At 30.3% G+C, this 25,784-nt stretch overlaps 1 protein-coding gene across 1 annotated transcript in view; it reads right to left on the bottom strand.

The window, feature by feature from the left end:
- LOC129944201 (four and a half LIM domains protein 2) overlaps positions 1–25,784 on the bottom strand; it is a 230,180-nt gene that overhangs the window by 135,273 nt on the left and 69,123 nt on the right. The window contains exon 2 of the mRNA XM_056053468.1: positions 19,869–19,954. Within this exon, the coding sequence (XP_055909443.1) occupies positions 19,869–19,954 (86 nt within the window). The remainder of the gene's footprint in view (positions 1–19,868; positions 19,955–25,784) is intronic.

Below are 25,784 nucleotides of genomic sequence, written 5' to 3'. Positions count from 1 at the left end.
AAAATTGAACTCAGAGTATTTTTTATAAAAATAAAAACCTTAAAAACCAATACTCAAAGTTGGTAAAAATTGAATTTCGAATCAAATAGCTTTTTAAAAATTAAAAATATTGTCTTCAAACTATTTTTTAATTCACAGAAAATATTGTTTTCGATATTCAGTAGTTTTTTTTTTCTAAAAATCCAACAATCCGTTTTTTCATAAAAAGATAAAATCTACAAAAAATGTACGCAAATTTAGTAAAAATTGATGTTCGGTTCTTGATATCTCTCAAATTAATTTCATTCATTTAATTTGTACAAATTTAAGAAATGCCAATAAATTGATAAAAATTTGTGTTCCACTAAAAATCTATTTAACAAAACTAGATTTTCAAACTAAACTATTTTTTTATATGAAAAATGTTGTTGGTAATCTTAAAATGTTTAAAAATAATTCAACTGACAACTTTTTTAATCCAACACGAAAACCAACAAACTTTTAAGCAAGACAAATAGGCAGACGTTATGGGAAGTTATCAGTGTGGGTCGAATCCCAGCCTCTTTCTTAAGACTCAATATGACAGTAATTCTCAAACAATTGTTTTGGTAAAAAATCGAAAATTTGAATTTTCTCAAATAGTTTTTTTTTTTAATTTTCCGTTAAATTTAGTTTTCTTTATTTGGCTTCTTTCAATATAAAAACATATTTTTATATTGCTTCAGGTGAGTAGGTACCTTCCATAAAACCTTTATTTTGTTTTTCAACTTTCTCAAAAAATATCAACTGATTTCAATAATTTTGATGAATGAAGGGTGATTTTTTAGCTTATATCTATTTGGAAACACTGGTTTAAAGAGTTGACGTAAGTTTCGTGTTTTGTTTCACTGTCAAACATATTCAGTTTGGTCTATAATTTAACCATGAATCGTCTTACAAACGAACAACACTTAAAAATTATTGAATTTTATTATCAAAATGCGAGCTCTGTTAAGAAAGTTCATCGTGCGCTTCTTCCATATTATAGTCAATTTAATCGTCCCACTGCTGAAGCGGCTATTCGGGCTATTGTGACTAAATTTCGCACCAAATTTACATTGTTGGACTTTAAACCACTAACACGCTTACGTAGAGTGCGAACTGAATGAAATATAGCTGCTGTATCGGCCAGTGTTAATGATGTCCATCAATTATCGATTCGTCACCGGTTTTAGCGACGATTTAGGTGAGAAGCCTTTTTTTTATAATAAACACACACTCAAGGGGGTATTACTACCCTTATTATGCAGAAGCACAGTGTGAGCACTAGGAAGAGGAGAGAGGCTTAAAAAGGAGATGTCGGTGCACATTGGTTTTAGATTCCCGAATATTACAATGACTAGGAAATCTATCAATTTGAATGCTTTACGTTCAATATTATCCAAGAGGCTTAAGTAAGTTGCAGGAGCACCAGCCCAGAGATGGGAGTTGCACTCAAGCTTTGGGCGTATGTTAGTCTTGTAGATATTACCGCAACGTAAAATTTTTGGTGAATGGGCTCTAGGAAAGTTGGCCGAGGATTCACTTTTTTACTGAAAAACTGTGTTCAGCGACGAAGCTCATTTTTGGCTCAATGGGTACATAGATAAGCAAAAATGTCGATTTTGAAGTGAATATCAGCCAAAAGCATTGCAAGAGCTTCCAACGCATCCAGAAAAAGCAAAAGTTTGGTGCGGTTTAAGGGCTGGTGGCATCATTGGAACGTACTTTTTCAAAGATGATGCGAATGGTAACGTAACTGTGAATGGTGAGCGCTACCGTGAGATGATATACAACTTTTTTTTGCCGAAAATGCAAGAGCTTGACTTGCATGACATCTGGTTTCAACAAGACGGTGCCATATGCCACACAATACGCTCAAAAATGGAGATTTTATTTCACGTTGGGGAACGGTGGGGCTATGTTAAGGCTCATGTCTTTACAGACAAGCCCTCTTCAACTGAAGCATTTATTCGTGAGATACCGGCCGAAATGTTGGAAAGAGTATGCCAAAATTGGACTAAGCGGATGCACCATTTGAAGCGCAGTCAAGGCATAAAATAATCTTCAAGCATTTAATTATATGGACCGTACTATTGGTCCAAATAAAGATTTCATGCATTTTTCTGAATTGTATGTGTTTTTTTTTTTTTTAATTTTTTTATAGCTTTTAAAAAATCATGAGTAGATATAAAAATATTGATGAATATCCTGAATTAAAGGGGGGAATAAAATCATTGTTTTATAGCGTTACAATATTTACCGTACACAATTTTACAATTACATTTTTATGTAAATGCTAGTTTTTAAATTCAGTTCAACTTCATTGTGTTTAAATGAGTAAAAATACCATACAGTGAAGTAAATACATCCATTTTGGAATCTGTGATAAAAGAAAACAGACAGTTATTTTTTTCTTAAATATTTTGAATTCAAATTAATTTTTTTTAAATTTAAGCAGTGGCAAAATTTAATATTTTTTATTTTCAACCTGTGCAGATTGATAGCAATTTAATCGTTATTTAATTTCTTAATTAAGATGAATATTGAAATTGATTTCTAAACCCTTGATTTTTCAGTGAAAATAAAAAAAAAAACAAAAATTATTAAAAACATTATCAAAAGTTTTTTTTAATAAATGTTCACTTCTTGATACCTTAAATTAGAACATACTTATACATTTAACTCTGCCACACGTCTTATTCATTTTTAATACGTAGACGTCGTCGTACAGGTACTTTAAAATATTTTTAAGTTGAATTATTATTATTTTATTAAATTAAGTTTACGTCTCTAAACATTATTTGTTTATATTTTAGTATTATTTAATTATTATTATTAGCCCCGTAATTTTTTTTTTAATAATTTTATATGAACAAATATTTTATACAAAATGCTTAAAATTGCACACACAATAATGCAAGAGAAAATCAAACACAACCTTTCATATTTTTTATTTTTTTTTTTAAATTAAATCGCTCTCAATTTTTAAAACTAGCAACATTTTCTACACATCTGATTTCTCTATAAATTTTCACTTCTTTTGCAGAGAGACATTTTTTGTGAAATTGGCAAAAATTAGTTCACTTGTTTGTAGGTGTGTTTTCGACCGAAAAACACAAAACTAAGAATTCGTACGAGTTAGATACTTTTCATATAGAATCTCATAAAACAACATCCGCCAAAGATTCGCAAACTATCTTAACTGAAATCACTTGTTTGTAAAAGATGAACAATGAGGCAGCATCGAACAAGTAAACTGCAAAGCTATACGAGTACACAACACGACACCAGGCGAGGCTAGGCGACCACCATCTGATTCAGCATACACTCCTCCACACACCTCATATCACCCCCAATTAGAGAAGAGACACAAACAGAAAAAGACCATTAATAAGCTTCTGTACAGCTCTATAGCTAAAGCTGTTTGCCTATGCGATGCCGCAGCCCCTGCCTCTGCCTTTTCCTTAGCCTGGCAATGATGACGTGGTAACAGTGCGGGGATGTGTGAGTCAATGAAGGTGGTGGCAAAGACGCACAATGTGGCTTAACACAACATTCAACTAGTGGCTATAGTGGGAGATGTTTATGAATGAAATTTCCCGACCAACACATTCCTCTCTTCGGGTTTCGGGTTGCTACTTTAGTTGTGTGGTTTTCCAACATGGGAAATTGACGTTATTCTGTATAGGATACATACATACAAATTTGCAAACGGTGAACCACCATAGCAGTGTGTATGCATATGTGCAGCGCATACAATGGCATTAAGCTGTATATACGATTTTCCAATGATATGATGCGAAGTGGAAGTTTTGTTTTGATTTTCCCGGAGCACGTGCGAAATTTACGAGAATATGGTTGTGCAGTGTGAAGTGTAAAGTGAGTGGATGATGGGTGGTGTGTGGTAATATGATGATGACGTGGACGTGGACGTGGAATGAGGATGAGGACTTGTGTTTATGTTTACGAAACGAAGAAGGAAAATAGACGAGATAGAAGTTTTTTTCTTTCGCTTTGCTTCCATGAATTGCTTATGTTTATGTGTATTGGGATTGGAAAATGTTAAGATAATACCATAGATAATAACATAGTCTATGATAATACTAACACTGAATGACAAACAAAGACTGGACAGGAAATGTTGGCTTAATCATGCGTTTGCTATAATAATGCTTTTGAAGTTAAAATACATTTTTTTGCAAGCTTATCTCAAAAACATTATTTCACACCTAAATAGTTAAAATCGAGAATGAAGCCTTAATTTATTCTAGGAACACTTTTCAACTCATACTTTTTTTTAGATTCAATATTGTGACATCAATAAATAAAATAGCTTTAATTACTCGATGTCTCCTTACAATTTCAATCAAACTCAGAAAAACAGATAGTTTTATTGGTTCTTCTGCAATTCTTAATGGTTATAAACGGTAATATGATAAATATTAAAGTAGATAATGAAAATCTGGAATTAACACCTGAAGTTAAGTACCTGAATGTTGTCATAGACAACAAACTAAATTTAAAAAAACTGGGATGCGACCCACACTGATAACTTCCCATCCCCTCTGTCGATTTTTCTTGCTTAAAAGTTTGTCGAATTTCGTGTTTGGTTTAAAAAAGTTGTTAAGTTTAATTATTCTTAAAAATTTTAAAAGTAGGTACCAACAATAGTTTAGTTTGAAAATCTAGTTTTGTTAAATAAATTTTTAGTCGAAAACAAATTTTTAACGATTTAAGTAACATTTCTTAAATTTTAACAAATTGGATGAAAGAAATTAATTTGACAGTTATCAAGAACCGAAGATCAATTTTTACTAAATCTGCATAAGTACTTTTTTTTATGAAAAAAGGTACTGTTGCATTTTTATAAAAAGAACTATTGAATATCGAAAACAATATTTTCTGTGAAATAAAAAAAGTTTGAAGACAATAATTTTAATTTTCGAAAAGCTATTTTAGTCGAAAGTAAATTTTTACAAAGTTTTAGTATTGTCTTTTTATGTTTATATTTTTTGTAAAAAAACTGTCAATTCGAATTTTCCCAAAATTGTACTCAATGTTGACAACAATATTGTGTAAAAGATTAAAGTAGTTTAAACCTAATATCTAAAAGTTTTGAAAAGGTATTTATGTCCAAAATTATTTTTTTTTTAACTTTTATACATTTTTTTGTTTTGGTTTTTATTTTTTGTAAAAAAAACTGTCAATTCGATTTGTCACATATTTGTACAGAACGTTGATTTTTTTATAAAAAAAAATATGTCAATTCGATTTTTCTCAAAATTTAAACAAAAGTTAAAAAACGTCATTTTTCGTTGCACAACATTGTTTTAGAGATAAATCATTCTGTATTCGTAATATTTTCGAGGTGACAACATTTTGTATCAGTTTTTTTGATTTATAAAAAAACCGTCAATTGGATTTTTTCACAAAATATACTTGTTTGGTATCACGTTACAATATATTACATAAAATTCAATTTAAGTCTCTAGTGTTTTTCGTTCGTAAGATATTTAGTGTTAACCAAAACGTTCACCTTTTTTTTTAAATGCTATGGTAGAAAAACTGCCCACTCAATTTTTCTTGAGAGCCTTTTTGCATTGATATCTGTATAACCAAATTTTTTTGAACTCGATATCTCTTCTGATTCTTGAGCTATGGACGACGAAAAAAAACGTCGCGAACGTACGTACACACGCACGCACAGACATATGTCTACAAATCTTTTATTTGTACTCTAGGGACCTTGAAACGTCGAGAAATGTCAAAATTTTCAATTTGATATATCAGACCTATTACAATAACTTCTATGGGAAGTTGAAAATATATTTGCTTATATAGTGAAAACATATCAAAAACGACAAATCTAGAAGAACTCGCAAAAATAATTTAATTGCTAGTGCAATAAACATTTGCAATGCTATAATAAAACCACATTTTCAATACTGCCCATCAATCCTTTTGTGTGCAATCAAAAAATGATCAATAGACTTCAAATTCTTCAAAACAAAGCAATCCGATTTTAAAGTGCAATATCTTTACTCCAATACGTTATATGTTCAATATTTTAATATTTTATATTTAATATTTAACAATAAATTTGGACGAATGTTAAACCTTCTGTCTCGGTTAGTAAATTATGTTTAAATTATGCATTAATAAACAATCCGAATTTCCGCCTTCCACTCGACTAGGTAAAAATTGCATATAAGAGACGTAAAATATTCAACACCTTGCCAAAGATTTAAAGTCTGAATTGTAAATTTTGTTACGTCAGATTCTTAATTTTGTTGTTAACTCTAAAAATAACTGTGTAAAATTACTTGTTATTTATTTTAATAATGTTCTTTAAATAATTTGTTTATTTGTAAAATAATTGTTATTTACTATTTTAAACATGATGTTCTTTTAAACAACCAAATAAATAAAATGTACTTTATAATTATTATTAACTATTTTAATTAAATAGTAAGAAATTTTAAACACATAAATATACCTACGGACAAGTTTTCTCCATGACTACAAATTATCAATTTAATAACACTTTTAATTAATATCATACAGTAAGTTTACAAGGTCAACACAGTTCAAGTCTATAAAAAAATAAAAAAATTTGCTAACATTAAGGGGGTATTCTGGTCTAGAAATTAAAAAAAATTAATTTTTTTTTCTTTTCATATTTTCATAGTTTAACTATTTAAGAATATGTCTACGAGAGGATTTTCCCAAATTCAAATTATTTTCGGAGAAATAAGTATTTTGCTGAGCAGCCATCCAAATCGGTTGGGCTGCAAATAATAGAACAAAAGACATAATGGGGTACTTTAAACGCGTTTTTCTCAGAACTGTCTTTTTGAATCTGATACCCACGATTTCTCAGGTTCTGCAGAACCGATTTACTTGAAATTTTAAGAGAGTCTTCTTTAGGGACTTTTCTACGTCTGGAACTACGGCCATCCCCCAATTTTCATTTTTACTATTTTTAACAAATCGAAGAATGTTCAAAAAAATGGTAAATTTTTTTTATTTTTCTTTAGACAGTCGCCATTTTGTAAAAAAAAATGTTTGTAACTTTTCCGTAGTTCCAGACATTGCAACATTATTGTAGATTAATAATCTTTTTTAGTTTTTGATTTCAGATTTCTAGGAGAGTTAAAATCGTGGGTATAGTCACGCACCAAACTTTTGAGACGCACCACTCCATCAGCTGATAACTAACGGAATTTTGATTTTTTTTGTACTTTTTTATTTTTTTTTGTATGCTGCTAATGTAAATAAATAATGTATACAAAAATTGATGGTAAAATTGTTGCTTGCTTTTTTCTACAGCACTTCAAAAATTACCTAAAATTCATGTCTCTAGACCAGAATACCCCCTTAAGTAATTCTACAATACTCAAAAAAAATTATTGGTTTTGTCGGATATTTTTTCTAGTTCAGTTTTGTAAATTATTATGGTCCTTAGCTAAACATTTTTTATAATGCTTTTGTTGTGTAGAAATTATAAACATTTAATTATTTCAATAGCCTGACAAGAAAAACTCTAAATGTTGTACATTTCTGTAGCACTTCAATTTCAAACCCAATTAAATTTTTAAAAGCTAACATTGAAAAATTAGTAATTTATGCTGGGTTTTAAGCGAGATCAAAACGCAGCATCTGTAGGTATGCGGTCACACCTGTTGTTTTATGTTCCCCTTTTTGAAGTACGTAGTACCCTTGGCGTGACGTAAGTTCGTAGAATTGTTATGTCTGAGGCCTTGGGTTCAATCCATGCTTGTGCCACCCAAAGTTTTTTTTTGAGGAGTACTGCCTCTTGCGATTAATTGACAAATCCTCCAAAAGTCATAAGTGCTTTTAAAGATAAGATGATCGGGTTCCGTATATGAATTGTGGGTCCCCTCCATTTCTGATATTACTCGCACACAGAAATGTTTGAGAGTTATATGTCACTATTGTCTAGTTTTCTAAAAGCTGTTGTTCCACCATATTTATTTATTTTTATTTTAAATAACAATATATATGCCGATGATGATGATGTTTTTTTTTATCTTAACATTTTAAGATAAAAAAAAAACATGAAGAAAATGCACACAATTTGTGTTAGTACCAAAGCAAACATTTGTATGTTCATTCCTAAAAGCAATACCTATATACTCGTAAATATATATAAGTAAGAAATTTTAATTTTGACTCATTATTCAAATTTGTAACAAAATTGACCATATACTTTCCATCGCACACTTAAAGACGAAACACCTGCCAAAAATCAACTGTTCCTCATTTATACATAAATGAATAATGACCATAGAACGGCGCGTAGGGGTATTTTTCTCATTCAAATTATTACCTGTCTTCTTTTTCATGCAGGCAATTAATTAAAGGGAAAAAATGAATAAATATCCTCAAGTCAGAAACGTAATTGCGGCTATCTGTGCATACAGAACGAAAACTCATCATTTGGCACCCTTTAAAAACCCCAGAAAATTCAAAGTTCAGAAACAGTGGCTCAATGCCAATAGAATCGCATCGCCTGCCCGAGCTATGGGGCCATTCTATGATTTGCACCTAATCAAAAACTATTAACACATATTCTGCGAAGGCGGTACATATGTACGACGCGAACGGTGAGGTGGTAGAAGGCAGGCAGCTGAAAATGGCATATAAAAATATAATCGCTCGCCAGTACGTAGCTAATAATAATAATATTAATATTGTAATTTTAAATGTTCCTGTTTATAGTCCGTTCCGTTGAACGTCAGTGCTATTTTCTTTCTAAATAAACAAACAAAAAAATAAAACAAAATGCTATGATTTACCGTTAAATTCAAATTCAACCCCTCTATTGAAAATCTGTATAGTTTCGCTAAAAAGAAATATGACGCGCAAATTGTAGAATGTAATCTTTTGACTTTCATTGCACATTAAATAAAAATGAAAATAACTTAATTCAAAACTAGGAGATAGAGACAACACAGAGACAGAACAAAGAAGATATCTTTCAGATGCTGTGCACTATAAAATTTTCAATAAATCATCTCTATTCGACTCCAGAACGATGACTCAATGCGTTACATTTTCAATTAGATCTAAGTTCGTTGCTACAACAACGAGTACTAGGAATTTTCTTAAAGATTGCATCGATAATCAAAAATAGACCGCCTCTGATGACAATCTGGCTTATAGCTCTTTTATATGGCTGTTTATATGTTTGTACGACAGAATGACAGGTGCAACAAACATTTTAAGTTGAAGAAGAAAAAAATCAAGATAATTGCACGACAAATTGAGGGAAATTATGATAGATTCAAGTATCGTCGTTTTCGCTGTCGTCGTCGAAGACGAAGGTCGTTTGCTCAATTAAAATGGAAGACAAATAGAATTTGATATACAATTCATAGACTTAAAAGTTTACATCTACATAGGTATAAAGATAGTAGCAGACGGTTTCTGACACACCTTATGTATTAGGCCGATTAACTTATTTTAAGTCATAGCTAATGATGTATCAGAAATAATTCATAGAACTCATACTACATCGCTATACCTCTACCTACCCTAAATACGTTCATTATTTTAAAGGAATCGATTGTATCGACATGATTTATTACGATTAATTAATAAATTGACACCTGACTATTACCGAGTGCACACGATGCATTTTAAAAGGAATATACATCGTGGAATTATATAGTAAAGTGTGTGTCTATGATCATGTCTAGTCTAGAGTTGGCTATTAAAATTTATCTACATGCAATCCAAGTCAGTTCATTGTTATTTTTAATTAGCTCACAAGACGCATTTTGAACTTTGGAATCGCACTAAGCAAAATATGCATCACAAAGAAACACATAAAATATCAAGGTTAAGAAAATATATTGACATTAAAGATTGAGACAACTGTATTATGTTAGTGATAAAATTATTTTCAACGAATTAATATTTTCTTTTCAAATCTGAATATTTTGATTGAAATATTTTAAATGTAACTTTATTTTATTTCTTATATTACAATTCTTATTTGTTTAAAAAATGAGATATAAACTAGCAACTAAATAAAAAAAGAGGCTGGGATGCGACCCACACTGATAACTTCCCATCCTGTCTCTTGATTTGTCTTGCTTAAAAAGTTTGTAGGTTTTCGTGGTTTGTTTAAAAAGTTGTCAATTGAATTATTCTAAAACATATTTTAAATTAATAACAATATTTTGCATATGACGAAAAAGCTTGATTTCAAAATGTATTTTTGTTAACGAGATTTTAGAGTCGTACCCAATTTTGACCAATCTTAGTAGCAATTTTTAAATTTTTTATTTCTTATATAAACAAATATAAATTGGATGAATGAAATTAATTTGAAGTCAATACTTTGTATTGCTCACGTAATATTGAGAACCGAACATTATTTTTACGAAATGTTCGTACCTACTGTTTTTTTGTAGATTTTATTTTTTTTATTAAAAAACGGTATGTTCGATTTTAATAAAAAATTCACTGAATGTCAAAAACAGTATTTTTTTGTGAAATAAAAAAGTTTTAAACCGCAATATTTTTAATTTTTGAAAAGACATTTTAGTCGAAAATCATTTTTTTATTTTTCGAACTTTCAATTCGATTTTTCATAAAATGTATCGAATGTTCAAAACAATATTTCTCATAATTTAAAATTAGATTCAAGCAAAAATCTCAAAGTTTTGAAAAGATATTTAAGTCGAAAAACAATTTTTACATACTTTTTTATTAATTTTGTTGCTTTTTAATTTGTAAAAAAAACTGTCGAACAATATTTTTTTTTAAATAAAACTAGTTTAAAGCCAATGTATTAAAGTTTTGAGAAGTTATTTCAGTCGAAAATCAATTTTTACTAACTTTTATTAATTTTATTTTTAGGTTTTTATCTTTTGTAAAAAACCTGTCGATTCGATTTTTCTCAAAATCTTACTGAATATTGAAAACAATATCTTTTACAAGAACAAATCAATTGGAAGCCATAATCTGAAATTTATTGAAAAGATATTTGATGCGAAATTCAATTTTAATTAACTTTAAGTAATGTTTTTTAGGTTTTTATTTTTTATAAAAAAAATTGTCGGTTCAATTTTTCTCAAAATTCGTCCAGAAGTCAAAAACGTTTTTCTTCGTTGCACAAAATTGTTTCGAAAAAAAATTATTTTTTATTCGTAAAAAAACCCTTAATTGGATATATAATAATATACTTTTTTAATATCACGTTACAATATATTATATAAAATTAAATTCAAGTCTCTAGCGTTTTCGGCTCGGGAGATATTACGGGTTAACCAAAATCTTCACCTTTTTTAAACTTCTATGGTAAAAAAACCACAAACGCAATTTTCTTGAGAGCCCTTTCTGCATCTTGCTGCATTATTATTTGTATAACAACATTTTTTTTGAAAACGATATCTCTACTGGTTCTTGAGCGTTGGATGACGTAAAAAACGTGGGACGTAAGGACGTATGAACGTACGTAAAAACGCACGTATAAATATCTTTCTAAAAATCTTTTATTTCGACACTAGGGACCTTGAAACGTCGAGAAATGTCAACATTTTAAAATTGAAAAATCGGATCCTATGGGAAGTTAAAAATAGGTTTTAATTTTACTTACATTGATAGTTTCAAACTGATTATTGTTTTTTGCAGTTAGTCAAATTTAAATTTTAAAAGTATTAAAGTGCGATGACTTAGGCACCAGGAAATTATAACCTTTTTTTAACAGTATAATACAAGAATTTCTTTTTTTAGTTATTTTTTTATTTGGGATTGGCAATTTGGCAAAAATAGTTATAAAAAAATAACGCTTATGCCTGCAATTACTATGTTTTATTTTTTGAAAGCCAATATTCCATTCTATTAGTTAATTTTTAAATCAAGTGAAACCTATTGCCCAATTTTAAAAAACTAGACTTAAAAATTGAGAAAAATATTCAAAAATGTTGAGTGTAAATTTTCAAAATGTGTTTTTTTAATTTAACGTATATCAAGAACTGAATAGTAGATGATTTTATTTTCTTTAATTTATTGAAAATATTTAAAATTACTGAAACTACTTTTTTGGGATATTTTTTGTATGTATTTGCTCATGCATGCGCACGAGTATAGGCATTGAGGTATAATTTTGTATCTTAAAATATTCGAGAGTATCTTAAGAGAATGCCTTTTGAAATTTTCAAACTCGTACAAATTCTGTTTGCCGTCAGAATGTGTAAATCAAAATTAATTTGAAATCAAACAATAAATTTTCTTGCGAAAAAAGTATCCCAAACGTCTGTCTATAAAAATCGATTAAAATTTTAAGATTTAATTTTTTAATTATATTAACTATAGTTGGACTTTTAATAATTTAGGAGCAATTTCCGAGAGTCTACAAGTGACCCCCTACTTATCCTCTCACGTCAAGGGCCTTCATTAATTGTCTATTTTTAAAATCGTTCATAGGACATTGTTACCAAAATTATTTTTTTTTAGTTTTCTGAAACAAAAATTTCAAGCGGAATTTAATTAGTGTATATGAGCTTTACCATTTTATTTTCAACTGAAATAAGAGGTTTGATTTCAATTATTTATTATTCCAAGATTTTTGTTAAGATATAGTGTATGACTTAGCATTGTCAAAATTTTTTTTTTCAAAATTTTCCCTACGTCAAAATAAGTCGTATTGATTTATAGGCCGTAAAGTAATTGCAAATTTATAAATATAATTTCTTCGTAAATTTCTTATTTAAATATAACATAGCTATACATAGTTTATTATTTATACAATTTTTTTTGCAGGCATACATTTTTGTTTAAATATTCACATCCACATATAAATAAAATGAATTCAAGGTAAAACCAAAAACGAATCACTTCCACTTCGTTGCATTTTATTTCTGTGGTAAGCAACAGCAGCGCCCCCTTCCTACAAGTAGAATAAACTTAAAAGCTTAGTTAAACAAAACAAAAACACACAAACATAAAGCTTTCTGAAGTAAAGTAAACAAAAACGTAAACAAATTAAGTTGGTATCCCACACTGAGTGTAACAAAGCTAAAGTATGCAATTCTTTAATTTACATTTTTTTTAAATGATTTTTTTTGTGATTATTTTAATATAATTAAAAATATAAATGCATTCTTTTTTTTGCTAAATAATACAAAACTTTTACTCACAGCTGGGTTGCTTCTGCAGATAACGTACCTATTAAATTAAAATTGATTTGAAGCTTGTGATAACACTATGAAACCAGATCCATTTTAAGAGTTAGCAATGCTCGAATTTGTACCAGTAAAAAAGTTCAATATTCAAATTAGTTTGACCGGAAAATGGGATCAAGTTTTGAATCGATTGTAGATACATTATGGGCTTTCCGATAAGACATTCTATTTCCGCTAAGTCTACGGTAGCACCATGAAATTTTCATTACAATACACATGACGAATTCACACATTTGCAGCTATACGAATTTCATCTCTAAGGACTACACAAAAAGAATGTGTTCTTTTTTTCTTCAGTTGATACATTTTAACGAAAACATTTGCAAAATATAAGTGTATAGTAAATTTAATAAGAAATCTGATTATTATTAATTAGTGCTCAAGTTATAACGATCCAAACTTCGTTTTTTTCATCAGGATGGTGGAAGAAATACTTTGTAAAAAATGTGTGAAAGTTAGTTTGCTATAATTTTTTTTAAAGTGTTCCACGTTCCTAATAAGGCCATAAAAAAGGAATGGGTCTCATTGGGCACACGAACATTTTGTTTTTAAGTTATTGCATTTTATTTTATATTTTTAATGTGTTTCAGAAAAAAATGTCAACTTTACCCAAAAAAAGAGCTTCTAATTGGGCAGAAGTCGATATGGAAAACGTGTTGCAGGCTGTGTAACGCGTTTTAACACATCGTGAAGATTCTAAGCGCTTCAACATTCCACGAAGAACGCTTAGAAATCGTATTTCGAGTGATTCATCTTAAAAGAAATAGGGGCGTCCTTAAACATTGACTGCAGACCAAGAGACAGATCTGTCTCAAAGGATAGTGAGGCTCTCTCAGGTTCCACCCTGATTAATTGAAAATGCGAATGTTGATGACGTACCGGATCTAGAAACTGTTTTTAGGCTAGCCGCAATGCTTCAAGCTGTCGAGCGCATGGAGAATGAGGAACGAAGCAAGACCGATAAATCTCCATTCCAAAGACTGTTTTCTTATAAAATAAATTTAAAAGAATATATTTATAAAAAAAACATTGATTTGTTTGTCTTTTTACTTTAAAAAAATTGTTTTCTTGCTAGAAATGTTGCGAAATTCTTAAGAAAACTGAGTTGGCCTAATTAAGACCCCATGGGCCTTATAAGGAACAATAAAAGCTTTTTTTATATGTCAAAAAATAGATTTTTCAATAAAAAAAAAAAAACATTAAAATCTTTATATACATGTAGATAAAATGATAAAGAATCGTACAATTTTTAGTTTACTCGGATATTCTCAAAAATCTAGAAGATATTTAGAAAAATCTGTTAGATGGGCCTTATTTGGCCCCAATACCTTACTTTTCGATAATATCGATAATGTCTTACATTCTCATCGTCAATAAGCTTTTTGAGTTCTTTAAATAAAATATTTCTTGCAAATTTTTTTGGAAACCATTTTTTCACAAATTCCATCTTCTTGAAAAATGTTTGTGATATTCAAACTTTAAATAGATTAAGTATCTACTGTTGCAATTTTAATGGACTCTTACCAAAAGCTAATCTCAGAAGGTATGTTCCTTTTTTCACATTTTTCTACCAACAAAATAAGGGTTAGAAAAATATTAAAACATTTCACAAATGACAACAACTTTAATGTCTTTATCACATAACCGCTCAGTCCAACAACAGTAGAAATAAAAAACTGAACAAGGATAAATGTTGACCTTTTAACTCAATTAAATGAAAATCTAAAGCAAGCACATCCAACCAAAGGATAACAAGACAGAGATTTCCTTTTGGATAGGTACAATTGCAAGTGTAATCTATAATCACTCTTATAACTGTAAGAAAAAAGGCATTACAAAAATAAATGTCTATTATCTACCTAATACCTTCCTAAAATTAGTTATCTCAAAAATAAACCCTCTTTAACTCCAACAAAAAAAAGAGCAATCCTTTTTTCCCTATTCTGTAAGCAAGTCGCACTCTCTAACAGAAGACCAATTCAGGAAACCCAAAATACCTACCGGAGTGTCTTTTTTTAAACCAAAAACGAATGTCAAATAAAGCGGAGTTTAAAAATAAACGCTACCATTTTGTTCGTGATATACAAAGACCACCTCTTAATTTTAGCTTAACAAGGATACAAAATATATAAGGATGATTTCAATGTGCATAAATCCTTATTACAGTTTGACCAAAATTAAAAAAAAAAACAAAAAAGGCGCTTCTGTCAGGGGAAACATCAAAATACCAGTCTGATGTATCCTTTTTTAACGTCGTCGTCGTTGATTTTGTTATTGTTTTTGTTGCTTGTGTTTATTAAAAACAAAAACAAAAACACAGACGAAGGACACACGGTACACGCATAGAGCCAATTTATCGACCGCACCATATTGCCAACACGCCAACAACGTTGATGTTGTCGTTGTTCGTTGCCTTTGACCGTTTTAAATCAGAGTACGACGAGTACGAGTACCAAGTACCTTTGTACATGCATTCTAGGTATTCACTTGGTTCTCGTTTTCACATATAGGACACACGAGTAATTGGCCAAAGGCAAAGTCAATTAGCCACTTTTGCTAACGGAAAAAATACAAAAATAACTATAAAATGCAATAAACTCGAAGCGCGGAAGCCATAAAAAGGCTTCAGTTCAGCTTCAGCGTGTAGCCGTACTCGTAGTTTGTAGTAGATGAGGACGACATTACATAAAATATCTCTACGCGGCATATAATGTTGAAGGTACCTATACAAAGTAAAGGCATGCTTTAGTGAATGTTGAACAAAGTGTTCAATTTATTTGTCAATGTCCTTCAGGATCATGCCAGAGGGAAATAAAAGGAAGTATGTTTTACGTACAATTTTCGTTTTAACACAATTTTTGCTAGCGGAAACTATTCGAGCAAAAAAAGTCAGTGCTATGCGGTCGGACGGTGACGGACTGTTGTTGCCGTTGTTGTGGTGGTGGTAATGTTGAATTGAGTATTGAAATTTGAACTGCACCCGAGTCCGAAAACAACGTCATCTGTACCGTGCATTGTTGATGAATGAATGCATCTTGTTTGGAAAATAAGTGCAATGCTTATTGATGGGAAAAAGCTCGAACAATGAGACTTGGTAACATAAAACTGATATAACCACCGACTTCACTTTAGTATTTTTTTTAATTAGTATTTCAAATTTACAAGGCCTCCAACGATGACGTGATGTGACGTGGCGTACAAAAGACGGTTATCAATTATCATGGCATAAATTAGGACATGCTAATTATGCATTTTTGTATCTGAACTTCATTTAGTTACTGAAATCACAAAATGTTAAATTTTTCAAAAATATCAAATGTCTTCGTCATACAAAATATAAAAATAAGCTTTGATGCGACCAATACTGATAACTTTACACTTTTGAGTTTTTATTTTTTGTACAAAAAACTGTCAAATAATTTTTTTTCAGAAATGTAACGAATGTTGAAACAATATTTCTCATAAAATAAAATTGGTTTGAAGCAATAATCGCAAATTCTTGAAAAGATGTTTTGGTCGAAAATTATTTAAGCCTCAATTTTTACCACCTTTTAGTAAATTTTTGTTTAAGTTCTTATTTTTTGTGAAAAAAAAACTATCAATTTATTTCTTTTTTCAAAATTTTATTTCATGTTGAAAACATTTTTTTTATAAGATAAAATTAATTTGAAGCCAATATATTTTTATTTTTTTAAAAGATATTTCAGTCGAAAAACTATTTTTACCAACTTTTATTAATTTTTGCTTAGGTTTTTATTTTTTGTAATAAAACTGTAACTTTGATTTTTCTCAAAATTACTGAACATTAAAAACAATTTTATAAGATACAATTAGTTTGAAGACATAATCCAGAATTGTTGATAAGATATTAGAGTTGAAAATCAGTTTTTTCAGTACCTATTGTTTTTTTAGGTTTTTAATTTTTATTAAAAAAACTGTCAGTTTGATTTTTCTAAAATGTTACCAGCTGTCAAAAACATTTTTCTTCGTTGCACAAAATTATTTTGGAGATAAAATCATTTTTTGTACGTAAAATTTTCCAGGTGACAAATATGTGGTTTATAAGAAAACTGTTAATTGTTTTTTTTTTTGCAAAAAATATATTTGCTTGGTATCACGTTACAACAAATAATATAAAATTTAATTCAAGGTGCTAAGGGATTTAAAAGACAAAGTTAAAATTTATTACAAATTTTAGATTCTTCAAGCGACGTCATTAGAAAACAAGAATTAATTGTTCAGGTCTTACGTAAAAATTATTTTGAGTCATTTAAAATGCCCGAATGGGGGGATTCCAAAAGTTTAGGCGGAGTAAGAAGTAGCGACATTACAACCTTTTCTGTTGTTTTATTCCGAAATGTTAACGCCTGACAATATCTGCATAATTTGTGGTGCAGGGAACTAAGTCCCCGGGAACCTAGTGCACCGAAGGACTTATACAACAGTTAGTTATCACAACTTGTAAGCTGTTGTTAAAAATTAGTTCCCTGATCATATTTCAATTTGTTTACAAAGTTCCAATAAGAAAAGAGAGTTAGTTCCCATCTAGTGTGGGAACTAAGACCACTCTTCAAAAGTGGATTTCGTTCTCACTGAGTGGGAACTAAGTCCCTCAGTGGAGTAGGTTCCCGGGGACTGAGTTTCCTGCACCATCTTTTGTCAATTGAACCGAAGGACTCTTTTGGTATCAGCTGAGTAATTAATATCTGGTGCATAACGAAATGCAAGATGAACAAATGATTCACGTCTTACAACGCACTGTTGGTCTGATAACTTTCTCGGTTTCTTCCTTTAAATGAATCGGTTGTTCGCGCCCAGCTAATGTCCTAATTCATTAAGCTGAAATCCTTTTTTCACTTTACTCTTTTAGCACTTTGACGTTGAGCTTTTTTTCTATGATTTTTATTTAGATTAATATAAGCTAGATTATAGAATTTGCAGTCAAAGTAAAACTAATTAATTAATTAATAAACAGTAAATATAATTTTGTTGAACTTTGATTCTATAGAAAGAAACAGAAAAAGCAAGGTTAAGTAGTTTAGACAACTTATACAACTTACGATGTTAATAACAGCTGACATGAATAATAATTTTATTTTAAATTAATAAATATTGCAACTATTAAACGAAACTTTCTTGTTTCTTAAATTGGAACAAAATACATATAAATGCCAACTTTAAACAAAATTATGTTTGACTTGGCACTGGGGCCCTATTATGTAACTCAATTCTACAATTAAATTCGAATTCGAAAAATTGGAACTATGTATCTATTTGACAACTTTCGAACCAACGAGAATCGAATAGTTCTAGTAGTGCCAACTATATTCTTATGAACTTTCGAATCAACGAAGAACTACGTAACTCGAAAGTAGAATTCAAAACAAGGCAAAATCAAAAATAATCACTCTATATCAAATGTGTTTGCGAGCGAAGTTTTTTTTGTCAAGTGTACATAAGTAAAATGTTATACATTTTTGATATGCAATTTAAATTTGAAATCTTTGGACTTTCGTTTCTCTTTCATTTCAAAATTCATCATCAGCGGGCACATGACTCTTTAGACTGAAGTCAAAATCTTCCCCACCGATTTGGTTTTGGTAACCTCCTGTTGCCAAAAACTTCCATGTTGCTGATAACTTAATAATAATCGGAACAGTGTTTTGCCTTCTGCGAGTAGTCATATCGAATGATATGATGTTAAGTAAGAAAATAAATCCATCTTTAGAAAGACTTTCAATTTGCTCGAACCGTTCTTTATTTCCTCGCAAATTAAACCATATTTCAACGGTGTCCATTGGAGTAATATTTATTCTTATCTACAAATTTTATGATTTTGTTTAAAAACTGTCAAACAACTCGATACAAGTTCGAAAGGACGACTTTTTTGAGTTGGAATAACCGGCATCCGATTCTATTTTCATACGTTGTACGAAAACGAATTGAAAGTAGAATCGGAAACGAGTTTCGAATATAATCAAAAGTAGAATCGAGTTACATAGTAGGGTCAATAAATTTGTATAAACTAAAAAAGATAAATACATAAATAAATCAATAAAATAAGGATGGACATTTATTTTTTCTAGATGTGAATTTCTTGCAATTTTATATTGCAATGAATATAAATGGTGTGCACCTTTACACACAAGGTTTGTTGACGTTTTATTTTGATTTCACTTTTTGCATACTAGTAAATGTTTGACCAATTAGTTTTAATTTCCAATTACAATGAAAACAACCATAATCCATCGTTTACATAATCGATCAATCGAGAACAATGTGTGTCTCGCATACTTGAGATAAAAATAATAATTCCATTAGATCCAATGACCTCTTGCATATAAAAGAGGCATTGCAGTTTTCTCTTAACAAAAAAGTTACAAGCAAAAACCCTTTAAGGCAAGATGCCAACAATATAGTAGCATCCTTAATGTCTTTTTGAGTATCCTGCCGAAATGTGTTCTTTCATACCCACGTTCACAATTGTATGAATTCATATGTTACAGTTCTTGACACCAAATTCTATATTTCATATTTGAATGCAGTAAACAAAGACAGGAACAACAAAATATAAAATAAAAAGAATTCTTACTTCCGTTTCCGTATAAAATGAAAAAGATAGTAATAGCAATTTATAAAATATTCACTTACCTCCATTCGTGCGATACGAATCCAGTGCAGTCTGCTTTGCATTCCTCACAGCGAGTGCCTTCGTCAACTTCTCTAATTATTACGCCCTGTAATAAAATAGAAGAAAACAAAAGTAAGAACAAAAAGAAAAATAAAACGATTAGATTAAGAATCTTGAGCTGGTTTTTAAGTGTCCCCGTTCCTCCCCCGCCATTGCTTTAGCTTTCGCCCTCATTTAATCTTTTCAATCTGACGTAATCTAATAAAGTGGTCAGACAAATTAGTGTGTTGGATAAAAGCCAATTAGCCTAAGAGTTTGAATTAGTTTTTTGTTGTTGAGTTTTCAGTTTATATGAAAAAAAGAAATAAAAGAAGCCCAACATTACTTTAAGTTGAAATTCAAGTTGAAGTTTAATTATGTTTTATGCTTTAACTTTTGTGTATATGGGCAATGCATAGTTCGCACTCAACAAAAACTTAGAATCAAACTATAATAAAGGCGTTTTTAAAGGCATTCTTTTCAGGAAACCTATATTTTAATGTCAGGACAGCACAAGTATATAATTTTGGATTCTTTATATTAAACACACTTTACTTTAATTATTCTCATAATATAAGTTGGAATGCTTAAAATTTTATTTTTTTGTCGACATGTGAAAAACTTTCTAAGCTAAATTCACTTAAATGCTTTAACCATGAACCAATTAATAAGTAAATAATTTCCACTAAATGCGGGCTGATTTAAATATTGAAAAAGAGGCTGGGATGCGACCCACACTGATAACTTTTAATCATGGCTGTCGATTTGCTTAAAAGTTTGTAGTTTTTCGTGTTCTGTTAAAAAAGTTGTCAGTTGAATTATTCTTGAAAATTTAAAAATTACTAACAATAGCTATTTTGCATATTATAATAAAATAGTTCAGTCAAAAACCAATTTTTACTAATTTTAGTAGCATTTGCTACTTTGTAGATTTTAATTTTGTATGAAAAAAACAAACTGTTGGATTTGTATAATAAAAATGATTGAATATTGAAAATAGTATTTTCTGTGAGATAAAATAAGTTTGAAACTTTTTTTTTTAATTTTTAAAAAACTATTTGCTAACTGTCTTTTAAGTAACCTCAACAAAAAATTAAGGTGTTAAATCACGTCAGTGGGTAGTTGCAATCACCTTTTCTTCAGGAAACTCTTCTTCTTTACATGTCAAATGTAAAAAATACTTCAAAAGTGGCAGCTGTCTAAATAACGGGCTAATACAAATGTAACTTCTTAAACCTATTACCTCCCTATGAAGTGTATGTATTGCATCTTATACGGTGCTATCAAGTTTTTCGTGTTAGCTCCTAATAGATTAAAATTCAAGAAATTACATTTTTTTTAAAGTTTTTCCTTAATTTTTCAAGAGTGCTTTAATAAAGATAATGATATAGGGTTGAATATGAAACCAGATCCAAAGAAGCTTTGATAGTTAAACCCCGTTTCCAAGACACCGAATTTTTTCTTCCTATGCACAATGCAATACAAAATTAAATGGAATTATCGAAAAAAGAACATATTTTTCAAATTAGATACATACTTTCAAAAATATGAGTTTCTCAAAAAAAGTAAAACCTAGCCACAGAAATGATATAATTCAAATTATTATTATATATTCCACACCCTCTACACAAACCGAAAAATATTTTATTTTATTATTATATTCTGTTTGTTTGTCTACAACTTCAAGGATACGTGCTGTCATTTTCAATAGCCAAACGAAAAAGTTTTACCACAGAGCCCAGAGCCAGAGAAAAATAAGAAGGACCAAAACACGTGATTCAATTTACATCCTATATTATTAAAAAAATAAAAATAACAACAAAATTTTCATTTCATTTCAGTTTTGTTTTTGTTTTTTTTTTCGAATTAAAATAAAAAAGTTATATAAATAAGAAAGTGGAAAACTATCCGGCCACATTTGGTTAAACATAAGATAAACATTTTGTTGGCACAAAATTCTAAAACCTACAATTTTGGTGCATTAAATAAATAAAACTAAAAAAAAAGGAGAGAAACGTTTATTCCATGCACACAGCTTCCTTTCTGGCTGGCTCCAATGTTATGTTTTGGAGATGGCATCATTTATAGTTTCATTTGAATGCTTGTAATTTTATTCAGTTAGATAATTGGTATGAATCAAGCCACTCCATAATCCAATTGATTAGATGTTTTGTTTAAGGCTCTTGTTGGAGTGCAAGAAGAGAGAGTGCCTCTTCGTTGGCATAAGAACAAAGAATATATGAAGTTTAGTATGATGCCTAAGAAAATATGTAGGTGGGCTGGAAAAGAGTTTATTTTAGTTATCAAGATAGTGGGAGGAAAATTCTTCTTCTGATGTTCAATAGATTTTTGCCAATTTTAAGAATCAACCTTACAAAGAAGAAATAAGCATGGAGTTTCATACAAATGATGATGCCTTGTTTGCCCCAATTAAAATAAGAAAGAAACTAAACTATATTTGTTGATAATCAGACATAAATAAGAAAAACCAGAGTAAATTTCAATTATTTAAAATTTATTGAGAATTAAATCGCGGATTAACGTTTGCTATAAGCGAACTTCTTTTGAGAACTCTGAAGTGAAACAAAAAACTCAGCACTTATAAAACAACACATTACAAAGTTTCTGATTTTATGGATTCAGAAATCAGACTTTTGATCAATAATATTGCATAAGAATTTTTCATACTGTCGAATATTTCAAGATTGTCACTTTAGTTTTGAAAAGGGACAAATAAATTAAACTGTATACAAAGGGCATCCAACTATTGCAATTTATTTCAGTAACATAAATAATGGATCTTTATTGGAGTATTTTATTTGTTTACATACTCGTATGTTAAAAAATATTTGGCTTATCCTTTATATATTAACATAAAGTTTTGGCAGCAGCTCTTTCATTTGTGAGCAAACAACAGTAAACCTCAATATTAATGGTACCATTTAATGATTTGTATTTACATTTTCGAATCTTCTTACGTGCATTAATATTCCAACGAGGTCCTATAAAACGGGGCTTGAATCAACAGAATTGACAATTTCCTGATAAAACTCGTTCGAGGTCACATTGCAAGAGCTATGTCTTCGAAAAACAATTTAATTTTCGGGGTGTTCTATATCCGAACGACGAATATTTTGAGAGTGCACGCTTGAGGGGCTTCATTCCACCAGAGGCATTTCTTTATTTAGATAGATGCGGTTTGATACAGGATAGATTGGCAGTTCCGCTAATCTACCACGTAGGCGACAAACCGTGGATAGGCGACTCCTGTGCAATCGGGACGTCATGGCACAAAGCAGAGCAGAGTTCCTTCGGTTCAGTAGGACTGAATTCTGGTAGATTTTGAAATCAAACTACTTCATCATATGCAAAATATTTTTGGTAATTTTTTTAATTTTTTTAGAATAATTTAACTGACAACTTTTTTAACAAAACACGGAAACCTACAAGCTTTTTAACACGACAAATAGACAGACGGGATGGGAAGTTTACAGTGTGGGTCACATCTCAACCTTTTTTTTTAAATTGAATTTGAACGAATGAAACAATCAATACCTGTCTAATAAATTAATTTTAATTTTTTTTGCAAAATATCAATTTTGAAGACAAATATGGGTCCGTATTTGTAAATTTAGCTATTCAGCAAAAATCCCACCTTATCATTTTGTTTCGATTGCTGTCTCATATTTTTTTTAAATTGAAAGCTGAAGATTTAGGAAGCCGATGAGACAAAAGAGAAAAACCTAACATTTCCAATTATTCTATAAATGACGTCGTTGAATGATTCCAGAAATAGAATTTTCTGGAAAAGGAATAAAAACGCAGGTCACCGCTTGAAAATTCATCAAAAAAACTATGAATTATCTGAGATTGAAAAGATTGAGATTGAAAACAATCCACAAAAAAAAACACAGAGACGAATCTTTCTATTTTGAAAACATTATAAGGAGGTTTCAGTTAGTACGTCAAAACACAATGAATGGCCTAATTTTGTTAATTGAATGAAAAGTATAAAACTCATACAAAATAAGAAACAATTCATCGTATTTTGTAATTTAATTTTAAATTTCTATATGCAGGAAATTTCACAAAACAACAAATTTGGTATCATCAATATTCAGCAACATAAACTTCGAGAAAACTTTATAACCTAGTTTTCAAAGTTTTCCACAAAACAAAAAGTCCAACAAAATCATCTTTAAACTATTAGCATAACGACCACACTATATGTGACGATGTGAGTAACCACAATTTGTGCTAAATATATCATTTTGCATTGACAAATAAAACATAGATTCGTCGCCGCAATGCACCAAACAAAAATGAACAACTGAGCACAATTTGCAACTAGCACTTTTCTGCTTTTCTGCTTTTCATCTTTATCGTGTCGCTCTGACTATGGCGACTACAACTATACGACGAAAACGAAAACGACAACAATCGATCTTTTATCTCCAAGTCGTTGCAACTTTTGCTTATACTTCACAGTACATACCACTCATGCTACCTTACCTACTTTTGAATTCAAAAGTTTCTAGGCTTTCCGTTTTGAAAACTCTTCAACTTGAACTCTCTCGACTAAAACCAACTTTACCTTTCCAGCCTTCCTACCTTCAAATCATTTTTTTTGTTCACTGTTTGTATCTAATCACCTTATTTGATGTCGTTAACATTCACAATACCAAAAAAACACCACTCTTACACTATATTTTATACATATAGAGCTTCAAATACGAGTAAGTATATTTTGTAATCGATCCAAGGAAAGAAGAGGTCAAAATTTAAAAGCAGGCAGCAGGAATCCCCTTAAGGTGCAATAGGTTAGGTGGTATAGGACATTTCATGCACTTCATAGTACCACACATTTAGAAATGCTGACGTCACTCTTCACAGTTCAAAAACTCTGTTCTATTTACCCGAATACGAATTTGAGTTTTGCAAGTATAGAGTAGTAAGTATAGAAAGCAGTGCCAGAGCGCGGCCGGCGTGGTGTAGACGTAGAGGGCAATGAAAATATAGAAAGGATGAATTCGTTTCAAGCATCGAGGACGAAGATTCAGCAGGGAGTCAACATGGAACACAGCGCCATTAAAAAGTAAGGAAACCCAGCAAAAACAATATAACAAACGACATAACAACAAAACCAAAAAATTAAACATAAACAAAGAATGAAAATAAACCACACACTGCTGCCATTCATGGCAAACACACAAAATGAATGTATGAGCGCTTCACTAAAGGACATTGTTCCTAGCCGTTTCTCCCATGTGAACCGTGTCGCTATAACGCTCGGTTTCGAATAGAGATGTTGCTTGGCATTGTTCCAGACGAATTATTGTATTTTCTTTGGATTTCCTTCATTTCTGTGCCCATCACACATATAACCACTCTGCTAAAGCCATATCAACTTTTCACTGACTACATACAAAAACACACATATTTAGGAGGATTTTGCTGGCTATATTGAGACATGATTACCATATGAGGGTTTCTATTATTTTTCTTTGAAATGTGCTTAATTTTTTTGGGAATTTAACAATTTTTTAATAAATTTTCAAATAACAGGAAAATATCACATTAAAATAATATTTGGAAATTTATACAATAGGGACAGCTTCGAATTTAATCTTTAAACGCACCTTTTCACTAATCATCGAGCTGTCATTGTCAATTACACGAACGTGCAAAGTCTGCAAACATTTTTTACTGAAATTTGAAGTTGGTGACAGCAAATTTATGAGCGGTAACTTCAATTTTTGGTCGTAATTCTCGACCCTTGTGAACAGATAATAGGAAGTGCATACTCGTTGTGTGATGTTGTCGAGTCAGAAACAAAACGAGTGTCGAACATATCGTTTCCAAATCAGTCAATTCCACGGCAACGCGCTCAGGAATTG

Source organism: Eupeodes corollae, chromosome 2 (genome assembly GCF_945859685.1).
Source record: "Eupeodes corollae chromosome 2, idEupCoro1.1, whole genome shotgun sequence".
NCBI classification, from domain to species: domain Eukaryota; kingdom Metazoa; phylum Arthropoda; class Insecta; order Diptera; family Syrphidae; genus Eupeodes; species Eupeodes corollae.
This window is presented reverse-complemented; position numbering and strand designations above follow the sequence as displayed.